At 40.5% G+C, this 26,431-nt stretch overlaps 2 protein-coding genes and 1 long non-coding RNA gene across 4 annotated transcripts; 2 read left to right on the top strand and 1 right to left on the bottom strand.

Moving 5' to 3' along the window:
* Positions 1–2,375: 2,375 nt before the first annotated feature.
* On the top strand, positions 2,376–5,370 carry LOC131008150 (uncharacterized). The gene is made up of 5 exons (XM_057935044.1): positions 2,376–2,715; positions 2,797–3,647; positions 3,753–4,195; positions 4,241–5,072; positions 5,341–5,370. Exons 1-5 carry the CDS (start codon positions 2,376–2,378, stop codon positions 5,368–5,370), a joined length of 2,496 nt encoding a protein of 831 aa, XP_057791027.1.
* A 2,333-nt stretch (positions 5,371–7,703) lies between these two features.
* Positions 7,704–10,101, top strand: LOC131011628 (uncharacterized). Of its 2 annotated transcripts, XR_009097055.1 has the most exons (3): positions 7,704–7,829; positions 9,200–9,260; positions 9,838–10,101. It is a non-coding gene; the product is annotated as an uncharacterized LOC131011628 (long non-coding RNA). The 2 variants fall into 2 exon arrangements; XR_009097054.1 differs by lacking the exon at positions 7,704–7,829 and having other exon boundaries at positions 8,701–9,260.
* A 343-nt stretch (positions 10,102–10,444) lies between these two features.
* LOC131008149 (uncharacterized) lies at positions 10,445–10,783 on the bottom strand. The gene has a single exon (XM_057935043.1). It carries the CDS (start codon positions 10,781–10,783, stop codon positions 10,445–10,447), a length of 339 nt encoding a protein of 112 aa, XP_057791026.1.
* Positions 10,784–26,431: the final 15,648 nt, after the last annotated feature.

The raw sequence follows: 26,431 nt of genomic DNA, 5'->3' as shown, positions 1-26,431 counted from the left end.
AATGAGAAGGATCATGAAGAGCACCTTAGAACTGTGCTAGAGAAGCTAAGAGCTGAAAAGCTTTATGCTAAGTATAGCAAATGTGAGTTTTGGCTACGAGAAGTCAATTTCTTAGGCCACATCATTTCAGCTGCAGGAATCAAAGTGGACCCTGCCAAGGTTCAAGCAGTGCAAGAATGGAGATCACCAACGACACCTCACGAGATTCGTAGCTTCCTAGGATTAGCAGGCTACTACCGTCGTTTTATACAAGATTTCTCCAAAATAGCCAAGCCTATAACTCATATGCTCAAGAAAGAAGTCAAATTCTTATGGACAGACGAATGCGAACAAAGTTTTCAAGAATTGAAGAAGAGGTTGACCACTGCCCCAGTACTAGCCGTTCCAGAAGCAAACAAGGAATACACTATCTATACGGACGCATCAAAGAAAGGACTAGGTTGTGTACTGATGCAAGAGGGAAAGGTAATAGCTTATGCCTCGCGACAGCTTAGGCCACACGAAGCAAATTACCCGACACATGACCTAGAGCTAGCAGCAGTAGTGCACGCATTGAAAATTTGGAGACATCACCTTTATGGAGTAAGGTGTGAAATTTACACCGACCATAAGAGTCTCAAATATTTCTTTGAACAGAAGGATCTGAATATGATTAGTACATGATGCAATATTATTGATATCTGGTTGTGAAATACTTGATAAGTAAGATGGTGGAAAATTTTTATTGGAATCAATATTGATACCGATGCACTACGAGAATCCTAGAGGAACACCGACAAACGAGTATGTTATTGAGTAATAAACGAGTAAGTCATTCTTGACTTAGTAACACGAGTTGTTATTCTAGCATGGCAGACGGATTCGACATAGTACAGGCTTTCTATGACTGTACTTTGGAGCACCACGAGACTATTGGAGAGTTCTTAGCACGCTTCCACCACAGGTGGATTGACGCCGTAGAGCATGGAGTCACGGCCCAGCAGGCCATGCAGATACTACCACATAGGATGCCACCCCACTGGCAGGCTTGGTGTCATTTTATCGCCCCAGACTTCTATAGCCCGTTGGCACCGGGAGGATTTGAGGTGCGATTTCCGGAGTACCTAACCATTCTGTTGAGCCGGTTCGTGATGTATGCACCCTACTTTTACCTGACAGAGAGTGACACCCGAGAGGGTGAGGCAGAGAGTCAGCCTCAGGGTCTTCCTGAGACTGAGGATCCTTTTATGGCATTGGGACTAGACCTCCTTAGCTTCCAGCCGATTGATGACCCTATTCCTTCACTTCCTCAGGGCACTCTGCCCGAGGAGGAGATTTCTCCTATTGATATCTTGGTTACCCCTATGACCATAGACACCACTGAGGCCATCGATACCACCGAGCAGCTGATGAACCCCATCTGTGAGACCCTCCCTGTTCCTTTCCCCCCTACGGTTGGAGAGGGCGAGATTGCTATGGCTGATGTTGATCCATTCGCACCAGGACCTTCACGACCCCAGGGGACAGCTAGAGACACGGAGGACGACACAGGATCAGTCCCGGTTGTTGGGACTCTCATCTCACAGCCCTTGGATCTTCCTAACATGGGCCAGGCCTTCGAGACGGACGTCCCTCGAGGAGATCCGATTCGAGAGAGAGCCGCCTTCGACCCTTTTCACCGTGCCGACTCTGACAGTGAGGATGGTGTGCCGTATGTGCCCCGATTGGGTGACGCTCGAGCAGATGTCGGTGATGATGCTACGGAGGATGGGAGTGACGATAGTAGCCGGGGTGATGGTAGAGGTCATGGGTGGATATGGTTTTGATATGATGGTATTTGAGTAGAGATGTATATATATGGTAGCTTTGTTTAGATAGCCCGTAGATTTGGCTGGTAATGGATAGTTCCATCCCAGACCAGGTCTTGTACTTATTTTAGGTCCCTATAGTACACGGGTAACGGATAGTATCTGTACCCAATTGTAGGGCTGCTTGTACATAGACGCAGTATTGATGCAGTAGCTAGGTCTTTAACAGAGTAGTACTTTGTACTGACCTATAGCAGTTTATAGATCATTTTGTACAAAAGAAGTCCTCGCTGAGGCAATTTTCACGGTATATACATGATGGGCCAAAGTGGCCATTTTTGACTAAATGAGAAATGTGATTACTTGTTTTGATGCATTGTTATGATGTAGTTGTCAATTTGTATACATTGATTGAGAACCGAGTACTTGATGCATTGAGTATACTCTATGTGATAATGTATGTATATACATATATATATATATGAGACGCATGGTATGTTGTGAATTACTCAGCTATAAGACTAGAGTAAGATGATCCTTGTCACATAGAGGAACTTATCTTTTAACCCAAACTTGTAGATTGTCATAATGCCTCCACGAAGAGTGTACAGAAATGTACCCGTGAATGAGGAAGAACCCAGAGAACCTACACCGCCGTCTCCACCTCAAGATAGGAGAGTGGAAGAACTTTTCTTAAGACAGAACCCACCGACTTTCGCAGGCACGGGAGACCCTGCTGAAACGGAAGAATGGATTCGTGCTATGGAACGAATCTTTCGATTTTTGAGATGCAACGACGCAGAACGTCTTATGTGCGTGTCTTACCAGCTGAAAGGAACCGCCGACTATTGGTGGGAAGCAAAGCAGAAAACTATGGCCCCAGAGCAGTTAGATGAACTCACTTGGGAGCTTTTTAAGACTGCTCTGTGTGAGAAGTTCATACCCAGAAGCTATAGGAAAAAGAAGGAGATGGAGTTTACCACCTTAAAGCAAGGGAATAAAACTGTAGTGGAGTACGATCGACTATTCTGCGATCTGGCCCGATATGCACCGTATAGAGTGGATACGGATGAGAAGATGTCCGAGTTGTTTTGCGCCGGACTGCGACAAGAGATAAGAGTTGTATTGGCAAGTCAAACGGCACTTTCCTACGCCGAGGCCTTGAACAGAGCTCTAGATATGGAGCTAGCAATGCAACCAGAGAAAACAACACACACACCAACGCCTCCATCAGCTCAATATACGCAAGTATCAAACACTCCCTACTCTAACCAAGGACAGAAAGGAAAACGCAAATGGGAAAATCGTGGAAATGAGGGTAAAAAGCCATGGCAAGGTCAGAATGTCCAGGCTCCATTCGTGAAAGGCGATAAATTATTTTATGGTGGACCAGCGACCTCACACCCCGGACACCAAGGGATACCCCCTTGTCCTAAGTGCAACAAGTTACACACAGGAGTGTGCAGAGCTGGAAACCCAAATTGTTTCACTTGTGGGAAACCAGGGCATTACTCGAGCCAGTGCCCCAACCGACAGCAAGGGATGAGTGGAGGAAGACCCAATCAGTTTCCAACCCCACAACTCAGAGCAATGGAAGGAATTCTTCCTCTACCTCAACCACTACAGCAACAACCTTTTCGCCGTCCAAACCAGCCTCATAAGCAGCTACCTGCACCGCAAGCAGGAATACCACCGCAATATCAAAGGATGTATGCTATCAATCAGAAGAATCAGGATAAGAACCAAGGAAACTTAACAGGTATTGGGGAACTGAAAGGTGTACCCATTGTTATTCTCTTTGATACTGGAGCATCACATTCTTTCATCTCATATACTTGTGTGGATACGTTAGAGCTGAATGTAGAACCAGCCCAGCTACACTTAAGGGTAGCCACTCCCTTAGGGAAGATCACCACCGTGACACATGTGTGTCCTAACTTAGAATTCGAATTAGGACCTCTTAAGCTTAAGGCTAAGACGTTGAGACTTCTGCGCATGTGGACCACAGACATCATTTTGGGAATGGACTGGTTAGCAGAACACCATGCGGTGATACAATGCGAGCAGAGACGGATATCATTCCAGCCACCTGGCCTGGAACCTACATGTTTTTATGCCATCAATAGGAAATGGAAGAAGACACCTATCATCTCTGCAGTGCAAGCGAACAAGATACTAAAAGAAAAGGGCGCGACAGCATATTTAGTATACTTGAGCCAAGAAGAGGAAGCACAAATAAAGATTGAAGATGTACCTATAGTGCGGGAGTATCAAGACGTTTTCCCTGATATTCTACCAGGTCTACCCCCGAACCGACAATTGGAATTCACAATCGACTTGGAACCTGGAGTAGCACCAATATCCAAAGCACCATATAGGATGGCACCAGCAGAATTGCAAGAACTGAAGTTGCAACTACAAGAATTGTTGGACATGGGATTCATTCGACCCAGTGTTTCGCCTTGGGGAGCATCGGTCCTGTTTGTCAAAAAGAAAGACGGAAGTTTAAGATTGTGTATCGATTACCGGGAATTAAACAAGGTGACCCTAAAGAACAAGTATCCTTTGCCACGTATAGACGATTTGTTTGATCAACTTCGAGGAGCACGCGCTTTCTCAAAGATAGATTTAAGGACAGGGTATCACCAATTGAGGATACGACCTGAGGATATTCCAAAGACAGCATTCCGCACGAGATACGGACACTATGAGTTCATAGTGATGCCTTTTGGATTAACAAATGCCCCCGCCGTATTCATGGATCTCATGAATCGAGTGTTTCACGAATATTTGGATCAATTCGTGTTGGTATTCATAGACGACATCTTGATTTACTCGAAGAATGAGAAGGATCATGAAGAGCACCTTAGAACTGTGCTAGAGAAGCTAAGAGCTGAAAAGCTTTATGCTAAGTATAGCAAATGTGAGTTTTGGCTACGAGAAGTCAATTTCTTAGGCCACATCATTTCAGCTGCAGGAATCAAAGTGGACCCTGCCAAGGTTCAAGCAGTGCAAGAATGGAGATCACCAACGACACCTCACGAGATTCGTAGCTTCCTAGGATTAGCAGGCTACTACCGTCGTTTTATACAAGATTTCTCCAAAATAGCCAAGCCTATAACTCATATGCTCAAGAAAGAAGTCAAATTCTTATGGACAGACGAATGCGAACAAAGTTTTCAAGAATTGAAGAAGAGGTTGACCACTGCCCCAGTACTAGCCGTTCCAGAAGCAAACAAGGAATACACTATCTATACGGACGCATCAAAGAAAGGACTAGGTTGTGTACTGATGCAAGAGGGAAAGGTAATAGCTTATGCCTCGCGACAGCTTAGGCCACACGAAGCAAATTACCCGACACATGACCTAGAGCTAGCAGCAGTAGTGCACGCATTGAAAATTTGGAGACATCACCTTTATGGAGTAAGGTGTGAAATTTACACCGACCATAAGAGTCTCAAATATTTCTTTGAACAGAAGGATCTGAATATGAGACAAAGAAGATGGCTAGAATTGGTCAAGGACTACGATTGTGGAATCAATTATCATCCAGGCAAAGCCAACGTCGTGGCAGATGCCTTGAGCAGAATGGAACGAGCCAAGTTAGGATGTATCCTAACCAAGGAGAATGACTTGGTTAGGGAATTCGAAAGGTTAAGGTTGGAAGTGGTATTTCCACCGCAAACCACAGATTTGATCATGGCGACACTCAGTGTTACCCCCGACCTAAGATCAAGGATTGTTAGTATGCAAAGAGAGGATGAGAAATTGGAAAGATTGCGAGTGAAAATCCGTACCGAGAAGCTTGAGTCATACCAAGAAGCAGCAGATAATGCATTGATGTTTGAGGGAAGAATCTGTGTACCCAATGATGAGAAATTAAGAAATGAAATCATGAGCGAAGCTCATGACACGCCTTACGCAGCACATCCAGGAGGTACGAAGATGTACCAAGATTTAAAAGCAAGATTTTGGTGGGAAGGCATGAAGCGAGACATAGCTTCGTTTGTAGAACGATGTTTAGCTTGTTAGCAAGTGAAGGCATTACACCAACGACCTTATGGCAAATTACAACCGTTAGAAATCCCAGAGTGGAAATGGGACCACATTGCCATGGACTTTGTCACTGCCTTGCCAAAGTCGAATAGAGGGAATACCGCCGTTTGGGTGATCATAGATAGATTGACGAAAAGTGCTCACTTCATACCGATTCCTGTCACAAGTGGTTCTGAAAAGTTAGCTCAAATATACATTCGTGAGATAGTACGTTTACACGGAGTTCCAATGACGATTACCTCCGATAGAGATACAAAATTCACCTCACGTTTTTGGATGAGCTTACACAGGGAATTGGGTACTAAGTTGAATTTTAGCACAGCTTTTCATCCACAGACGGATGGACAGTCTGAAAGAACTATACAAGTTTTGGAAGATATGATTCGGACTGTAGTGTTAGATAGAGGAGCTCAATGGGAACAAGTGTTACCCCTGATTGAATTTGCCTACAATAATAGTTTCCAAACGACTATTAACATGGCACCATATGAAGCCCTCTATGGAAGAAAATGTAGATCTCCGCTTTATTGGGATGAAGTAGGAGAAAGAAAAGTGTTAGGTCCTGACGCAGTGGAAGAAATGATCACAACTGTGAGACAAATTCGGCAACGAATTAAAGAAGCTCAAGATCGCCAAAAATCTTATGCCGACACTAGACGCACAGAGATTCAGTTTGAAGTGGGAAGTAAAGTCTTTTTGAAAGTTTCCCCTTCTCGAGGGATTCACCGATTTGGTATAAAAGGAAAGCTCAAGCCTAGATTTATAGGCCCATACGACATATTGGAAAAAGTAGGCCCTGTTGCCTATAGACTCGCGTTACCTCCAAATTTCGCGAATGTTCACAATGTCTTTCACGTGTCGCAGTTGAGAAAATACGTGTTTGACCCGAAGCATGTTATTCATCGAGAGGATATATCTCTTGAACCAGACCTGAAATATGAAGAAAGACCCGAAGCTGTGTTGGATAGAAAGATCCAACAATTGAGAAATAAGTCACTTGTCTTGGTCAAAATACAATGGAGACATCACGGGCAAGAAGAAGCAACTTGGGAATTGGAGGATAAAATGAAGGAAAAATATCCAGAATTGTTTCTCGAATGTGAGATTTCAAATTTCGGGACGAAATTTTTTTTAAGGGGGTAAGGATGTAACACCCCGTGTTTTGAGAAGCTATTTGTGCCCTAGCTTGAATTTAAATTGAGTTTTAAATAGTAGCTAGAGGAATTATGCACGTGGGCGAATAAATGAGATAAGAAATTTTTAGAGTTTAATAGGAGGCGATATTATTTTCTCGAGTCTTATAAATTCTCTTATTGAGAAACCTATCTTCGCCCTATATTTTTATTAAAATGTCTATGTGATATAAATATTTTACTTGGTAGAATATTCACATATGATTTATTGATGCATTGTTATTATGATATTAGTTATATCATAATTGAGAAAAAATTTCCTCACATGAATAAATATATTTTCCCACATACTAAATAAGGTTATAATTATTCAAGTATATATATATATATATAGATAGATAGATAGATATATATATATATATATATATATATATATATATAGATATAGATGTATCTCTCTTTCTCTCTCACTCTCTCACCCTCACGCAACACTCCATCCCCACTCTCCCACATTATTCTTCTCTTTCCCATAATCAACACTCCCTCCCCACTCTCCCACATTATTCTTCTCTTTCCCATAATTGAAGATCACATGCACCTAAAAGGCTAATCTACTAGCCAACACATTCCTACACACTTTAAGCTCACAAGCACATGCACACCTCTCTCTCATTTCCCTCCCTCTCTTCTTCTTCTTTATTTTCGCAGCCCCTCCCCTCTTCACTTCACCTTACTTTCTTTTTTGTTCCACCAAATATAGTAAGAACTAAGGTTTCTTAAAATGTTCATCTTCAAGCTCAAGCTCCAAGCATACTACGCATCATCCTCTACTCCACCTCCATTGATCTTGTTGGTAGCAACCTCAATCCTCCTCTTATGTTATATATATATATTTTTTCATGATATATATAGGCATGTATATTGAAACATATTGAAGCATGATAGTCCCCTCTCTACTCTTGTGATTTTCGAAAATGTTGGTGAAAGAAAGTGTTATGAACTCCTTCAAAACTTTCACTACTTTTCATATGCTCATACCCTTCTTCATGTAGATGCATGAGAATGGAAGATAGTTCTTGAAAACCCTTGAGAGAGCTATATGTTATGATAAGTGAAGCATGATGAGTTATTAGTGTGAAGATGCATGAGAATGGTGATGAAAGTATAGATCTAAGGTGATATGTGCATATGTGATAATTTCAACCATTTTGAGAAGTTTTCTTACGTTCTGGACTGATCAGTCGACGAGGTTTCCCTCGTCCAAAAATCTTCAAAATGTTACAGAGTTTAGATATATGTGTCTTGAGGACGTTGGTAAAATTTCAAGTCATTTGGACTTCGTTTACTACCTTTTTAAAATATAAATGTTTTACTGCGCATTTCCGCCGGAAATTTAGAAAGGCAGTCCCTAGAGTCACACGTTTCAGTAACTTTCAAAAACATTCAGCCTCCAACATTTGTATGATAGAACGATACATGTGTCATACAGACTCATGTAAAATTTCAAACTCTTTAGCCAACGTTTACTATTTTTCAAAAATCCTAGCTTCCAATCGTGCAAAACTGCCGAATCTGGTAGACTGTGGGAAAACACCTATATCTCTTAAACCACTTGGAGTTTTTCACTCTACTGTTTTTTAAACGAAACTAGACTCAAAGAGGTTTTCATCGGTATAAGTCTCGAAACCAGGAGGTTCCTGAGTTAAAGCAGTTTATTCGTTAAAGTTGAGACAGAACAGAATGTTAAACTGGTAGTGTCCGAAAATTTTACCTTGATTTTGTGTTAAGAATTTTTAAAGAGCTTTGGTGGAATTATACACCATGATATGGCATGAAAATGCTACTAGAAAGTTTTATAAATATTTTTCAAGGCTTACATGAATATTTGAGAATTTCCCTTCAAGGAAAAAGATTTCAAGTTCATAGAATGACTTTTAAGTCATTTGACTATTGAGATAATTCATTTATATTATGTGAAATATTTGTTTATTTGAAGCATGAATGATTAAGTGATTTTTGAATGCTATTTACCTAGGATTGAGAGTCTTTTAATTGGATAAGATATCCGATTAAATTGGGAGGTCCAATTGGGTAAATAGTGGAGAAGTTATAAGATGAGATTAAGCATTGATGCAAGTATAAGTATTGAGATATTAGTTAGATGAAATTCTAACTAGAGTTTATTTTGTCACATGGCAATCTAAACCACGTGCGCCACCAAAGGTTCGAGTGACGGCCGGCGTTAGTACGACTCTGAGCGTTACGTCATCGACCCCTGAGACAGGTGGGCTTTATTCTAACTCTATTATGGCTAGCTACCATGATAATAAGTTCAAATGCAAATTCTTATGAAAATGAAGCATGTTGAAGCAGTATTGATGAGTATTATGAAAATTGTCAACTTGCCATATTTATTATTGATGAGAATGAGATATGGTATGTTGCCTCTATGAAAGACATGATTATGATCATGATGCAAGATATCGGCCTTTGACTGATTTATATGACAGTAAAGGTTTTGTGCGCAGAGGTGATCGTGAGCCGTCTCTAGTCGGCCGGTCACGGTGATTTGAAGGAGGCCTCCTTCTCTTCACCTTATATATATATTATATGAGTTCTCATAGTTGGCACATACCGTGAATATTTAATGTCTGCAGACTAATGATATTATTATGATGATGCAAATGAGTTTATGACAGAAAAATATGAACAGGTATTTTTAATCTCAGTTAAATCCTGTTGATGCATTGAAAAGGGCAAGATTGACATATAGCTCTAAGAGCAACATTTCAATTATTTCCGGCATGAGTCCACTGAGTGCTTTTTGGTACTCAGCCCTGCATGTATTTCTAAATATGCAGGTCTGGCTTGGCGCGAGGATGGGTGAAAGCTGTTGGAATTGTCAGTTGGCTGTGTCTTTCCTATGTCTCATATTTATCTTTATAAGCTTTGACTCTATAAGAATTTGAACTCCCTGCTATATGTCTTCACACATATAGTAACGCATCTCGCTGCATAACTCTGATGAAACTCTTTATTTAATTTGCTTATGTCTGTAATATCCCTTAAGGGAAATACTTCTCAGACCCTTGCTAAGTTTCAATGGCTTAATCATGTTTACCCAAGCTAGTAATTATTTTGGTCTTGAAATCCTTCTTTAAAATGAGTAAGGTTTGCAATTGCTTCCGCTAAAACAAGATGTATTCCTATTTCTTTCACTATTTCTTTTATTAGTCGTACGATACTTGGTATACGCTATCACTGGCTATATCGGGCTGCGACAAACACACTAGCACAAACATGAAAAACGAGCATAAACTCACAAAGTAAAAACTAACAAAAACGAGAGGAAAAACAACGACAAACGAAAAGAAAAAAAAAACAAGCAAGAACTAATAAAGCAATAAAAATTGGGTTACCTCCCAACAAGTGCTAAAATTAACGTCTATAGCTTGACGATACCTCCAATCATGGATCAATGAAATTGACCACTTCCACATCGTGGTCCAACTCTGCTTTGAAGTACGGTTTGAGGCGATGGCCATTAACAGTGAAAGTGGACCCATTCGATGCAAGCAACTCATAAGTCACATTCCAATTGCTCTTGTGAACCACATATGGACCTCTCCATCTAGACTGCAGCTTGCCAGAAAATAGACGAAGCTTAGAATCATACAAGAGTACCTCATGTCCCGGCTTGAATTCCTTTGTGCGAATGCTCAAATCATGAAACTTCTTTGCCCTTTCCTTGTAGATACGGGAACTCTCATACGCTTCATTCCTCCACTCATCCAACTCCGTCAACATATCGCATCTTGTATGACCGGCCTCCTTGAACTCCAAATTGATTCTCCTCGTCGCCCAATATGCCTTGTGCTCAATCTCAACAGGTAAATGACAGGATTTGCCAAAAACAAGTTGATAGGGAGACATACCAATTGGAGTCTTGTAGGCAGTGCGATACGCCCAAAGAGCATCATCCAATTGCTTTGCCCAATCTTTCTTGTTGGCGACGCTCTTCTCCAAAATCTGTTTGATTTCTCAATTTGCCAACTCTGCCTGCCCATTAGCTTGAGGATGATATGGAGTCGTCACCTTGTGCTTTACTCCATACTTTGCCAAAACACTTGCTAGCAGCTTATTGTTGAAGTGCGAACCCCCATCACTAAGCAACGCTCTCGGTGCTCCGAATCGAGTCAAGATATTCTTTTGCAAGAATTTAATGACTACCTTTGAATCATTGGTGACAGTTGGGATCGCCTCCACCCATCTAGACACATACTCAACCGCAAGCAATATATAGGAAAAACCACATGAAGGAGGGAAAGGAACCATGAAGTCAATTCCCCAAACATCAAATAGCTCTACCTCAACAATGATGTTCTGTGGCATCTCATCCCGCTTGGTAATGTTGCCCATGCGTTGGCATCGATCACAAGACTTTACGAAAGCATGGCAATCTGCAAAAATTGAAGGCCAATAGAATCCACTATGATTTACCTTCATGGCAGTGCGGTTGGCAGCAAAGTGACCTCCACTAGGTGAGCTATGACACTCCTCAATGATCTTCGGCCATTCATGCTCCCTAACACATCGCCGAATAAAGCCATCGGCGCACCTCCGGTATGGGTAAGGATCCTCCCAATAATAAAACTTGACATCATGGAGGAACTTCTTCTTTTGATAGTGCGATAACCCCTCGGGAAGAGCTTCAATAACCAAGTAGTTGCTATAATCGGCAGACCAAGGATCCTTAAATAGCACCGCCCAAATCTGCTCATCGGGAAAAGACTCATTGATGGCCATCTTCGGATCATCCCCCTCGATCGGATTCTCCAATCGAGACAAGTGGTCAGCTACCACATTCTCACATCCCTTTCGATCTCGGATCTCCATATCAAACTCTTGCAGCAATAAGATCCAACGAATCAAGCGGGGCTTGGAGTCCTTCTTCGTAAACAAGTAGCGGATGGCGGCATGATCAGTGTAGACAATTGAATGAGTTCCAATCAAATAAGAACGGAACTTATCAAAGGCATACACCACAGCTAGCAGCTCCTTCTCCGTGGTAGTGTAGTTCATCTGCGCAGAATCCAAGGTTTTACTAGTGTAGTAAATTACCTTGAACAATTTATCTCTCTTTTGCCCCAACACAGCTCCCACGGCCCAATCGCTAGCATCGCACATCAACTCGAACGGAGCACTCCAATCCGGCATGATCAAAACTGGCGTAGTGGTCAGTGCAGCTTTCAACTTCTCAAAGGAGACGAGGCACTCATTGGTGAAGACAAACTTCACATCCTTTTCTAGCAAAGCACAAAGTGGCTTGGACAGCTTGGAGAAGTCTTTGATGAAGCGCCTATAAAATCCTGCATGCCCAAGAAAACTCCGCACCGATTTCACAGAAGTAGGAGGCGGCAACTTCTCTATAGCCACGATCTTAGCAGGATCCACCTCCAAACCTTGGGCAGAAACCTTATGCCCCAAAACAATGCCTTCACGAACCATGAAGTGGCATTTTTCCCAATTTAGCACTAGTGCCGTCTCCTCACAACGCTCCATAATGTTCTCAATCAACCCATGGAAAATCGCCATCATGCAGCGTTGAAAAGTGGCAGGAGCATTGCAGAGACCAAACGAAATCCTCCTAAAAGCAAAGATGCCATAGGGACAAGTAAAAGCGGTCTTATGCTGATCCTCCGGGGCTATCATAATTTGATTGTAGCCCGAGTACCCATCCAAGAAACAGTAGTACTCATATCCTGCCAAACGGTCAAGCATCTGATCAATAAATGGCAAAGGAAAATGATCCTTACGTGTGGCTGCATTCAAAGCTCGATAATCAATGCACACGCGCCATCCTGTGACCAGCCTCGTAGCTATAAGCTCATCTCTCTCATCCTTAACCACAGTCATGCCTCCCTTCTTAGAGACAACTTGAGTTGGGCTCACCCACTCACTATCAGAGATGGCATATATGATTCCTGCATCTAACCACTTGAGCACCTCCTTTCTCACAACTTCTTGCATCGCCGGATTCAAACGTCGCTGCGGCTGCACCTTAGGTTTGTATTCCTTCTCCAATAAAATACGATGCATGCAAATAGAAGGATTAATTCCTTTGATGTCAGAAATAGACCATCCTATAGCAGACTTGTATTTCCTCAAAACTCGCATCAACTTCTCCAACTCCAACGGAGATAAATAAGCAGACACAATAACAGGAAACGTTTCATTCTCACCCAAAAATTGGTACCTCAAGTGCTCAGGAAGCGGTTTTAGCTCAAGTTTGGGTGCAGCTGCAGCTGCAGCTGGCGCAGGAAAATCAGCTCCCTTTTTCGTGGACTTGCTTCCCCCATCAACAGGTTTGTGAATATCCATGTAAGGCACAGGATCGATGGGATGGCTCTCTACGGCCTCTAGCTCTGCAATATAATCTAAGATCTCATCACACGCCTCATCAAGATCGGAATAAGGATATAAAGACTGTGTGATGCACTCCTCCAAAGGATCCTCTACAGCTGCAGGAAAATCCACCACAGTATCAATTAAATTGCAATCATCAACTTGTGGCTCAGCTGGCTTCTTCATCGCATCATAGATAGACAACGTCATCTTTTCATCATTGACGCGGAAAGTAAGATCTCCCTCTTGCACGTCTATCAACGCGCGGCCCGTAGCTAGAAACGGACGCCCCAAGATCAATGGAGTATTTTTGTCCTCCGGCATATCCAACACTACGAAATCTGCAGGGAAAATAAACTGCTCCACCTGCACTAGGACATCCTCCACAACTCCCTTGGGATATGTAAGGGAACGGTCTGCCATCTGCAATGCAATAGAGGTAGGCTTGATTTCTTCAATCTCCAACCGGTTGAAAATAGAGAGAGGCATCAAATTGATGCTTGCCCCTAAATCACATAAAACGCGAGAGAAATTCTGCCCTCCAATCACACAAGCTATAGTAAAGCTGCCAGGATCCTTCTGCTTCAATGGTAGCTTTCTTTGTAACACAGCACTGCATTCCTCGGAAAGATTAATCGTCTCATATTTTCCCAACTTCTTCTTGTTGGAGACTACATCCTTGAGGAACTTGGCATAGCCTGGCATATCTCTCAAAGCGTCAAGTAAAGGAATATTGATGTGAAGCTTTGAGAATACCTCCATAAACTTGGCTAACTTCTCATCCATCTTTGGCTTTGCCAGGCGACGCGGGAAAGGCGCTACAGGCTTGTATTCTGGCCTGGGAAACGTAGGAGTAGGATTGGGCTCCTTCACAGCAGCAGAACTCGATGCCTTAGAAGTAGGCGGCGAATCGCAAATAATCGTCTCCAAATCATCCTCCTCAATGATCTCTACACCTTTTTCCTTTCCATCCTGCAGCTCTGGATGATTCTGATACTGAGTCCCGCTCCTTAGATGAATCGCATTACACTGGTTTTTAGGATTGATCTCAGTGTTAATAGGAAACTTTCCTGGTGTGTGCTGCGCAGCTGCTTGGTTGGCAATTTGACCAACTTGAGTCTCCAAAATCTGCACTTGCTTGGACAGTGATGAAAAATTATTCCCCATATTTCCCACTTGAGACTCCAAATTAGTCATCCTTGAATTAACAGTTGCCTTCATGCTAGACACCTCTGTTAAAACTTGCTGCATCATATCCTCCAATGATACCTTCTTCGGCTCATTTATAACTCCTCCGCTAGACACAGAAAATCCAGGTGGAGGTTGCAAAGCATTATTCGGATTGCCGTAAGAAAGGTTAGGATGCGGGCGTGCTCCTGGCTGGAACTGCTGCTGACCCTGCTGAAATTGTTGACTTCTGCCATACATTCCTGGCTGTCCTCGCTGGAAATTCCCATAATTTCTGCCATTCACATAATTAACATCTTCCATGACTGACGGATCTATCACAGCTTGCTCAGGATGTCCAACATTCAACTCACCAAGTTTTGTAGTCAACTCTGCCAGCTGTGTAGCCATTGCTGTTTGTTGTGTAGCCATCGCTGCTTGTTGAGTAACCATTGCTGCAATAGGATCAGAACTTGACGCAGCTGCTACCTTCTTCAATTGTACTCGCTCAGATGGCCATTGGTAACTCGTAGAAGCCATACTGTCAATAATGTTCCATGCGTCAGAACTACTTTTCTGGAGTAGAGAGCCACCTGCAGCTGTATCCATGTGCATCCTTGTACGCTCCCCACAGGCATTGTAGAACATTATCACAAGCGTGCCCTCATCGAATCCATGGCCTGGGCACTTTCTGAGCTTCTCCTGATATCGCTCCCAGGTTTCCGCTAGCTTTTCTCCATCGTACTGTTGAAACTGCACGATGTCCATCTTCAATTTCAGCGTAAGGCCAGGCGGATGAAACTTGCGTAGGAACGCATGAGCTAAATCTTCCCACACGATATTATCTCCCAGCTGTAGCGTATGATACCACGACTTCGCCTTATCCCGCAGTGAGAAAGGAAAAAGACGAAGACGGATAATGTCATCAGGAACACCATTCATCTTTACCGTGCTACACAGCTCCAGGAAATGCGCCAGATGCGCATTAGGGTCTTCAATCGCTTGTCCACCATATTGGCTCTGTTGGACCATCGTGATCAAACCCGTTTTCAGCTCAAAGTTGTTAACATTCACTCGTGGAGGCTCCTGGTAAATATATTGCGGAATGAATGCCTCATTAATTGGAGGCTTCTGAGCCTCTGTAGCCGCCTTTTCATCAAGTAACTTCTTCACTTGCTCTTGCAGAGCTCGCATTTGAATTTGCATTTGTTCAGGAGTGGCCATCGTATCCTGCTCAGCTTGATTCTTTTGCTTGGTGATATTGCGCAAAGTAGCGTTGATTTCAGGATCAAACTTAAAAAGAGGGCTACCGTGAGATCTTGTGTTCATGCGAAACCTACAAAATCACACTTTAAAAATTAGAACAGAAAAAATAAAAACAAATAAAACCTGTAGTACTATAAAGTCCTATCAAAAATATTAAAGCAACTTCTTAACAGTCCCCGGCAACGGCGTCAAAAAGTTGATCACTATTTTTATAGCAACAATAACTGCAACTAAACAGTGCAATCGTAGTACGCAAATAGCAAGCAGAGTATCGTATCCACAGAGACTGTAAAACAAAATTGCTATAACTATTTCCTAAACAGACTCTAACAGTAAACAGGTAAAACAAATTTGAAGGTGAATTACGAACTAAGATTAACTAAATAAAAACTAAAGAGCATGTAAACTATGATAATTAACTCAAATATAAGGAAAGCTCTGACCCTAGGGATGTACTTTCACTAATCAACTACATGTATTCAACCTATTGATTCAATTACCAATTTTAATCCAACCCTGATGAAAGATCACTATATTAATCACAAGCGTCTCTAACGACCACCTATGAACGTAGATTAATTAATCCCTTTTCGCATTCAAGACTCCAAGGAATAAATTAACTCCAAATAGCACATAAAGAATAGCTTCCTATAGCTTCACCTATCGCATTCAAGACTCAAGGCTAACACTATATCATGCATTCCTGAATCGGCTGAACAATTATCGCATTCAAGACTCAAACTGAACAGCTAGACATGTAAATCATTGATCATATAATTCACAAGAGAACAGGCACCAGGAATCATGAATCACAAGTTGGAGGGCAAATTGATATCAATAAATCATACACACATAATTAATCAGCTATGTACAAACCCTAGGTTCAGATTAAAAGAACTAGCCAGACATAATAAAATCAAACATAAACATAATTAAATTGAACACAATTGTAAAAACAACTTGTATAAAAACCGAATTAAAACGATTGTAGCGGCTTGAATCTTCAATCTTGATCCAAGCCTTGAAAACTGGAAAGCTAAAATATTCTAAAGCTATAAAACTGAAATATGAATGTTGGGAACTGAAAAACTAAAGCTCGGAACCCTAGATAGGTCTAAAGAGGACCTATTTATAGTCTTAGGGTGAAAAACCAAGTTCTAAACCGAAAATAACTTGAAAAATCGTAAAAACGCGAAAGCAAATAAAACACGCCTAAAAACGGCGACCCGTTCAGCGATCGCCGAACTGGTCGCCGAATTCAGGGCATTTTCTACACAAAAACGGCGATCGCCGTTTTTTTCTCCGAAGGCCAAAATTCAGTCAGGGTTTTCGGCGACCTGGCCGGCGATCGCCGTTCTAGTCGCCGTTTTTAGCCTTTAAAACTCCAGAATTCGGCGGTCAACGCCCTTTGACCGCCGAATTGCTCCTTTTCCGTCCCGACGCCAGAATCTTCGTCTTTTCTCGATTTTTGGGCTCGATTCTCGCATAGCTCTTCTCTTCAACATGTTCCGTACACTCCATGCTCCAATATCACTCAATTCTGTATCCAAACAGTCAAAACTACACCCAACCGTGAAATCACGAAATAATAGTAAATGAACTCCAAACTATAATGAAACGGGTGTAAAATCGACTTAAACTACAGAATATAAACCATAAAAACCATGCAAAATGAGTGTTTATCAGTTGGCAATCTGACCAATTTGAGTCTCCAACATCTGCACTTGCTTGGACAGTGCTGAGAAATTATTTTCAATATGACCCACTTGAGACTCCAAATTGGTCATTCTTGTATTAACAGTTGTCTTCATACTAGACATCTCTGTTAACATCTGCTGCATCATATCCAACATTTGAAATTGAATTTGCTCAATAGTTGCCATCGTATGCAGTGCCTGAAAAAACGAGAAATAGAAAAATAAAAATAAAAAGAAACAGTAAACGCCTAAAGTACTACCTAGTCCTATCGGAAATATTAAAGCAACTTCTAATCAGTCCCCGGCAACGGCGCCAAAAAAGTTGATCACTAATTTCTTAGCAACAAAAACTGCAACTAACACAGGCAATTGTAACAAATAATAAGCAATCGAGTATCGTATCCACAGAGACTGTAAAACCGAAATTACTTTAGCTATTCCCTAAACAGACACTCACAGTAGACAGGCAAAATAAAAAAGACGGTGAATCAAATACTAAACTTAATAAAAAAATCTAAACAGCAGAAAAACAATGATAAATAAATCAAATATTAAAAGACTCTGACCCTAGGGATGTACTTTTACTAATTAATTACATGCATTTAATCTATTGATTCAATTACCAATTTAATCCAACCCTGATGAGAGATCACAGAACTATTCACAAGCTTCTCTAACGAACACCTATTAAAGTAGATTAATTTACCCCCCTTCACATTCAAGACTCCAATGAATAAATTAACTCCCAAGCGTACACAAAGAATAGCTCCCTATAGTTTCACCTATCCCATTCAAGTGTCAAGGCTACTACCATAACATGCATTCCTGAATCGGCTGAACAATTATCGCATTCAAGTCTTCAAATTGAACAACTAGACATGTAAATTATTGGCCAAATAATTCACAAGAAATTAAGCACCAGGAATCATGAATCACAAGTTGGAGGGCAAATTGATATCAATAAATCATACACACATAATTAATCAGCTATGTACAAATCCTAGGTTCAGATTAACGAACTAGCCAAACATACTAAAATAAATCATAAACATAATTAAAAAGAACACAATTGAAAGAACTGAATTAAATAAAACTCTGAATAAAACAATTGTAGCGGCTTGAATCTTCAATCTTGTGGAAATCCAATCCAAGCTGTAAAAACTGGAAAGCAATAATAATCTAAAGCTATGAAACTGAGAAAATAAAGTTTTGGACTGAAAAAGGAACCCTAGATAAGTCAAAAGAAGACCTATTTAAAGTATCAGGGTAAAATACAGTGTTTGGAACCCAGAAGAACTCTAAAAATCGGAAAATCTCGCAAACCCGCCAAATTCGGCGGTCAAACTCGGCGGTCGCCGAGTTGACCGCCGTTTTTGTGCTAAAAATTGACCAAATTCGGCGCCCGCCGAATTTAACACTCGCAGTGCAAATCTGAAACAGAAATTTCGGCGACCAACTTGGCGGTCGCCGTTTAGGTCGCCGAATTTCTTCTTCAAAATGCCCATTTTCGGCGACCAACTTGACTGCTGCGCGCGACGTTTTTTTTTTGCCATAACTTTCTCGTCCAAACTACGATCGATGATCCGTTTGCGCTCGCGAACTCGTATCGGGACGATCTAAAACTTCTATTTCAGAACATTGTTCCAAATTCGAAGTCATTAAACCTGAAATTTCCTTCAAAGTTCGAGTAAGAATCGTATTTCACAAGATAAAGCAAATTAAGCACAAAACAACTATCAAACACTCAATTTCCTATAAAATTAATATCAAAAGAACATAAAAAACCATGGAAACATGAGTGTTATCAGTAGGCCTCCCTTCCGGTATGATTTTGGTGGATGAAACTAATGGTTGTTCTTGATAGTGTGGAAAATCTCTTCTTGACTCCCATTTAGGGGCGTAAAAGGATTGAATTTCCAAAATTTGTAATCAGCGTCATCTTCTCGATCATCAACCCTGTTTCTCCCTGTAAGGAGGGGTTTCGCTTCTTCTCTCCATTTTTTTTCTACTTTTGACACAAAACCGCGATCGGTATTGATGTTGTATGTGGCCGAACCCTATAGCGGAGGTGACCGGACACGTGGCCTCTTTGGGTATCTGTTTTTGCTCATTTCCTCTGTCTTGTTTGCTTTCTTAACCCTGCTTTCTCAACCTCTACCTTCCTTGCAGCCTTAGATTCTTCCAATTGTATATACCCCAGTCATCGGGATAATAGGTCATCGAAATCATGTGGTGGAGCGATCTGTAACGCATCAAAAAGAGGTCTAGGCTTTTATCCTCGCATGAAAGCATACCTCTTGATCATGGATTTTGCTTCAGGCACCTCCAAAGCTGCCATGTTGAATCGAGCTACATAGTATCTCAAAGATTCATGAGATTCTTGTTGTATGTCCATCAATGACATTGCTATCTTTCCCGCCCTTTTAGAGCTAGCAAACTGGTACATGAATGCGTCATAAAGTTCATCGAAGCTGTGGATAGACTCGGGCTCCAGAGTACAGAACCATTGTTGGGCCAGCCCTGACAGGCTTGTAGAAAAAAGTCTGCATCGTACACCATCACTATATTGATGCAGGGTCTTCGGGGTTTCAAAATGAGACATATGAACCTGAGGCTTGTAATACGTCTGATAGGATCTCATTTGCAAAAGGGCTCCTCCTTCCTCGCGATCTTCTTGTCGTGTCGATGACGGCTCTCTTGGCAGGGCGTTCTTTCATTGATTTAAATCCTTTGCGTGTAATCCATTCTCTCTCCAAAGTTTCTAGCTGTTCTTTCTAATTTTCCAATTCAGTATACTTTTCCTTCTCTTTCGAGGTTGTCTGAAGCCTTTGCACCTGATTTTTCATCTCCTCCAATTGCGCCATCAAGCCTACTTCAGCCCTGTTTGTTTGATGTGGATCCCTGGATCCTTCCTGAGTTGATTCCACCTCGTCCTCTATATGAAATTTCTCCCTGTCAGTGAGAGTGCCAGGGACCACATGATGTTTTCCGCCTTTGTTCCCTCCTTTCGCCGGGATAGTTCCAGTTTTCTTGCTTCGATCGGCTGTCAATTGTTCTGTAGGATCTTTCTCCAGTGGATTGGCGGACGGATCTAGGATTACAGGCCTAGAGCTAGACGCTCCAGCCATGCTCATGAGTTTTTTAGCGAGTAAAAGCTTGAGAGTTTGCATTGCTGCATCAGTAGAGCCTGGAACAAGACTAGCCGAAAGTAGGTTGTTAACAATGGCGTTGACAGGCGTTTGCTCGTTGTCAAGGATGCCAACGCTTGCTGGGGAGCCACGGTCGCTGAGCTTGAGCGATAACATCCGAAAGTGGCCTCCTCCCTCTGTCATGTTTTATACTTCATATATGAGTCTTTTTTTTTTAAATGGTGCAGTAACTAAACAAGGTTAATTATTTAAGCAGGAGCCTACCACTGTAATGTATTATAAGTGAGATTCCAGCTGTATGTATTGACGTGCTACATAGTCTTTAATTTCTCAGAACATAAAAAATGCAAGTAAATTTATTAATTAGTGAATAATGTATACTTGTATTGGGTCAAATCAAAAATCATATAGCAACTGTTTGAAAATTGATTACCTTTGCTCCCTTTTTCCTTGAAGCCAGCGGTCGCTCGGCCTCAGCGAGCGCTGGGTCTCAAACGCTCGCGTGAACCCAGTGCTCGCGGGGCCTGCAGCGCTCGCGAGGTCTCCATGCCCGCTGGCTTTGTGGATTTCAACTCTGAGAAAATCACGACAAATTCTTGCTAATTCATTAAAAATCCGATCAAGAATTCATTCAAAATCATGAAGAATCCGTGAAAATTCTATAGACTTTTAAAATTCACGGACTTTTAAAATCTACATAAGTCTGAACTAATACGCCCCCCTAAGTTCTGAAAATCATCTCGTGTGAAGCTTAAAGAAGTTAATGTGAGATTCAATTTGTATTCATTTATTTAGTATTTTAATTGAAATTTTTTCATAAAATTTCAATGTTGAATCCAAATTTTATTTTTTTAAATGTATACAAATTATATTATTTTATTACCAAATCTATACTATATTAAAAAGGCAATTTTCAATTGAAAATTAATTTCAAAATTGAGTGGCAATTTTGTAATTATAATAAAATTGAAAGTTTATTTGTAAACTATATTTTCCTTTTCTTTATCTTTTTTGTTTTGTTTCATTTCTTTCTACAATTATGAAATTCGACTAATTATAAAATATTTAATATGCATATCAAATTAAAGATAACGATAAGAACTTTAATTTCATAAATTTTATGTAAATGTTTGATTTAAAATGTAAAAGTTATATTTATTTAAAGATTAAAATTTTAAAACATTCTCTCTCCCGTCTCATCTTTTTTTAAATAAATCTATTTTTCATTTCTTTTCTATTTTTATTTTCATTTTTTAACTTATATCTTTTTGACTTTTCATAATATCAATTTTCATTATTTTGAATTTTTCTTATTCTTTTAATATTTAACTCAAATATATTTACTTAAAATTAATTTTTTATTACATTTATAAATATGATAATTGAGTTCGTATTAATTTTATATAAATATAGAATATAAAAATATTTTTCGTGCATTGAACGGGGTGAAAATGCTAGTTAAATTGCAAAAACAAATTTACTTAATCACACCAATTTATTTTTAAAAATTAAATTAATTAAATTATGTATTTAATTAAATAAATTTGGTCAAATTTAATTGACAAAGCAGTTCAAATTGTATTAATCTCAATCATTTGTGAAAAATAAGAACAAACTGTCCATTACTTTGAACCATGATTAATCACCTTATCACTTATTAAAAACGTGAAATAAAAGCAAAGATTAAATATTTACAGTTATTAAATGGAGAGTCAAAGTTCAGTTTCAAGATTGACTCTGGAATATTTGTTGGTTCCCTGAAATATTGACAATTGAATGTTATCAATATTCAATCCAACATAGTTAGAGTCAATATTGACTCAAACAAAAATTAATAGGAATGAGAGAAAAATAATGTATAATTTTTTTTAATGAAGGGATAGGAAATAAAATATTATAAATTTTATAATTTATCAATATTCGATGATTTTTATACCATATTAAAGATCTTGTCACGAACACAAATTTAGGATGTATATTGAATACTTTTTATGAATAAAATTTGACAATGTGAATCAAATCTGTCATGTGTCACGTTCTTAGTGTGCCACATGAATAAAATGTGTGATTCAAAATTGGTACTACATATACTACCTAAAACTTGTGTACTACATGATCTCTTTCCTATATGCATATAATATAAGTTTTCATAGTTAAATAAACAATATTATTATATTGACAACTATAACGAACTTTTAATTACCATTAATGATAGAAGTGACTAATACGTTTTTTTTTTTTTTTTTTTTATATGAGTCTATAAATTATAAAGGAGTCCTAACATTAATCAACAAGCATACATGGAAGTTTATCTATCTTTTAATACTTTGTTATTTAATTTATTTGATATTAATGTTTATTTTGCAATATCGGGTTGATGAGGAGTGATATGTGCATAGTAGGGAAATGGTGTAAACCAGAGAAGTCATCCTCGCCAGAGGAATCGCATCTGACAGAGAAGTCATCCTCGCCAGAGGAGGTGTATCTGCCAGAGAGGTCATCCTCGCCAGAGGAGTCGTGCTTATCAGAGAAGTCATCCTCGCCAGAGATGACGCCCTCGCCAGAGAAGACATTTTCACCAGAGGAGTCACTAAAAGCGCGGGGAGGTCTCCCGCGTAAAACCGAAATTACTATCTTACCCTTCAATGTATTAAAGGGGCTTAAGCCCAATTATCTTAGTAAATGGGCCTGAGGCCCTAGGGCTTATTTACATGCTTATAAATAGAGACTTAGTAGTAGGTTAGGAGGGGATCTCATCTCATTATTCATTCATCTCTTGTAAAATGTAATTCTCTCGAAGTATAGTGGAAAAACCCCCAACACCCCGTGGACGTAGGTCTTCTCGACCGAACCACGTAAATCCGTGTCATTTATTGCTTTTCTAGTTTAGGTGTTGGTTTCTCAAATCACCAACTGGCGCCGTCTGTGGGAACCGATCGGAGCTATGTCGTGAGTTCCGACGAGCTTACAAAAAAAAAATGGGAGAGTTACTGTTCATCGCCGATTACTGTTCATCGGGAGGGGTGAATGTTCATCATTAAAAAAATGGGAGAAATTGGGGGAATCAGATTACTGTTCATCGAATAATAAAAAAGTTACTGTTCATCATGGGTTCTTCCCCAATTGGGTAGGGGCGACTGTTGATAGCTGGTTTGTGATTGGGGTTTAGGGAAAGGAATCATCGAAGAAAAAAAAATCGTTTCAATTTCAGAGAGAAATGGAGGATCGACTGGGGAGGAGTGAATGGATCTTAGGATTGGTGGGTTTTTCGAATTGGGGTGAACTTCTATTCCCCGATACTGTTCATCTTCAACCGAATCCACGAACAAGATTCGGAGTCACAGATGGGGACTGACTTCGCCTCGCCGCGCCGGTGGAAGCGGCGCCAGGGGAGGCGGCGCTGGAGCCCAGCGCAGCTCGCTAAGCTCGATCTCTCGTTTATCTTCAAGGATTCCAGTAACCAGATGGTTGCGGTCGTGCCGAAGCTCCAGATTCTGTCACCGTTCGCAAAGGATCCCCAGCCTCACTCAGTCTCCGGTGTGGCGAGGCCAACGACCAGCTTTTTCTGGCGTCGTTCCTCTTTCTAAGATGTAGCTTAGTCAGGCCGGCTCGCTTCGCCGGCGCGGTCCCTAATTTCTCGATTCAATGAGCAGTGAAGGCTCATAAGCCATGGGGCAGAGGGGAAAACCCCCAAAATCTCTTACTCAATATGAATTTTTCAACGATCTATTGCAAATCTTGGTAAACCCTGATGATTTGTTATCTTTTCCTGTGTTGCCCAGCAAATTTCTGTTAGGATCAAAGCTACTCTGGGCGGTGCTTGAGGGTTGCAGAGCTTGCATCCTTTGCAAATTTGGGAATCGCAGAAACAAAGCCGTGAGGGTCAACGATTAATAAAATTCCAATGCCACTTCTGTCGACAGCGCCTTGGGTCTCGACGACGATTGTCGTCGTAGCTTTAGCAGTGCTCCGGCGATGCGGGGATCACTATCGGTTGGGATATCTGGGAAATGATGAAGAATGGGGTCTTCTTTCGCCGATTTTTGGGTTTTAGCAGAAGAAGATACATCGCCACTGTTATGCTCGGGTTCTGGCGAGACGACAAGAGCTCACCGTCGTTGTTCCATCAGGCCTACTGAACAAGGAACTGATCCTTATCCACCATAAGCTAAGTCCAAATCTGTCTTCTTTAATTATAATGGGAAATTTGACCTATATACATATCTGTTATGCGCAGTCTAATGAACAGTTAGCGCCCTGTGTCTGGTTCATGTTACTTGGGGATTATGTGGTGCTCATGTATATGTTTTCATCAGAAATTGATGTTTCTTTTGTGGCAGTGGCGATATGAACTCATATTATTTTCAATCTGAACATAGGATGGAATATTCATGGGGAAATTACATGTTATTGCTTTGGCCTTGAAGATGTGTTTGATTTATGATCTTAGAGGCTGTGGTTTGTGGGAATATGTTGCTTTACCTATGAAATAGGTTGGGAGATATATGCAACGTTTGAAGTCGAATAGTTTCTGTCAACACGACTGTTGAGAAAACTGAGCCATAATTATGTGGGATGAATCACAATTTACATATATTTATTTGCTAAACTCAATAATCTCTAAAAGTGTTGGGCAGTTGGCCATAACCCAAATGATTGCTGTAAGTGATTATTTTAAATAGGCTGTAATGAGGAGATTCATTCTGAAAAACGTGCATATGATCATTGAGCTAGACGTAATTGGTGCCATAGTTTATGACTTTACTCTTTACCTTTTAATTAAGCAATTGCTGGCAACTATTCTTTGTTACTTAATTACTTTCGTTGACCAAAAATTCTTGTTGAGTATAACTCTGAACTTGGGAGTGATTTAGCTATGATTTTTGCTCTGATTTTGGGGATTAATTATATCATTTTGTTGGACTAACTTAGCCCTGATTTCGCATGATGAGTTAAGGACCACCAAGACGGGTATTTCAACATTTGCTCGCTGTTGAGAACACCACGATTGCCTAGCTGAGCCAAATATGGTTTATTCATGGGAGCTCTTGACAAAAGGGAACAAATGACAGCTCAGCTAGTTACTTGCTCGGGTCCTAAGCTCAACTTTTGGAGCATGTTATAGCGTTAAAACAGGGCTGCTGAACACGTGGTTTCATCCAACACAAAAAAGAGATTAATCGGGACATGGGTTTTTGGGTTAAAGACATTACTGAATTCGTGGTTTCATATCATATGCACTGACAAATAATTATTGTTTATCCATTATACTTTCTCTTTGAGATTCGTGATTTCAGGATTGTGAATTTCAGCCATTGGGACACAAATATTCTAATTTATGTGTCATTTTTGGGGATCCTCACAACTTTTATTCGGTGGAATAAATGTTTAGGGCGGCACTGTTGCTTGGGAAAAGCAAAGCGTACACTTTTTTACTTGTTAATTGATTTACAGCCCTGTCTCAAGGGGCTTTCATATTTTATTAATATATGTGCTTAAGAATTTTTGTAGCACAGGATAAGCAAATTTGGGGAATGATTTGAACAATTATGGTAAATACCATAATGTAAAACAGGGTAACCCACTAGTAAGTGGTAATTCAGGTATTTCGCTGAACTCTATCAATGGGAGGAGCATGATTGGGATATGTGATATTTTATCACTTGGGCAAAATCATTATTTATATGATCTTTGATGGGATTTGAAAATTTGAATGAATTCATCGGTATATGAATATGGGAATCAAGTTGTGGCAATGGATTATGTAATCT

Source organism: Salvia miltiorrhiza, chromosome 2 (assembly GCF_028751815.1).
Source record: "Salvia miltiorrhiza cultivar Shanhuang (shh) chromosome 2, IMPLAD_Smil_shh, whole genome shotgun sequence".
Taxonomy (NCBI): Eukaryota; Viridiplantae; Streptophyta; class Magnoliopsida; order Lamiales; family Lamiaceae; genus Salvia; species Salvia miltiorrhiza.
Note: the sequence above shows the minus strand (reverse complement) of the source record. Positions and strands in the feature narration are given on the sequence as shown.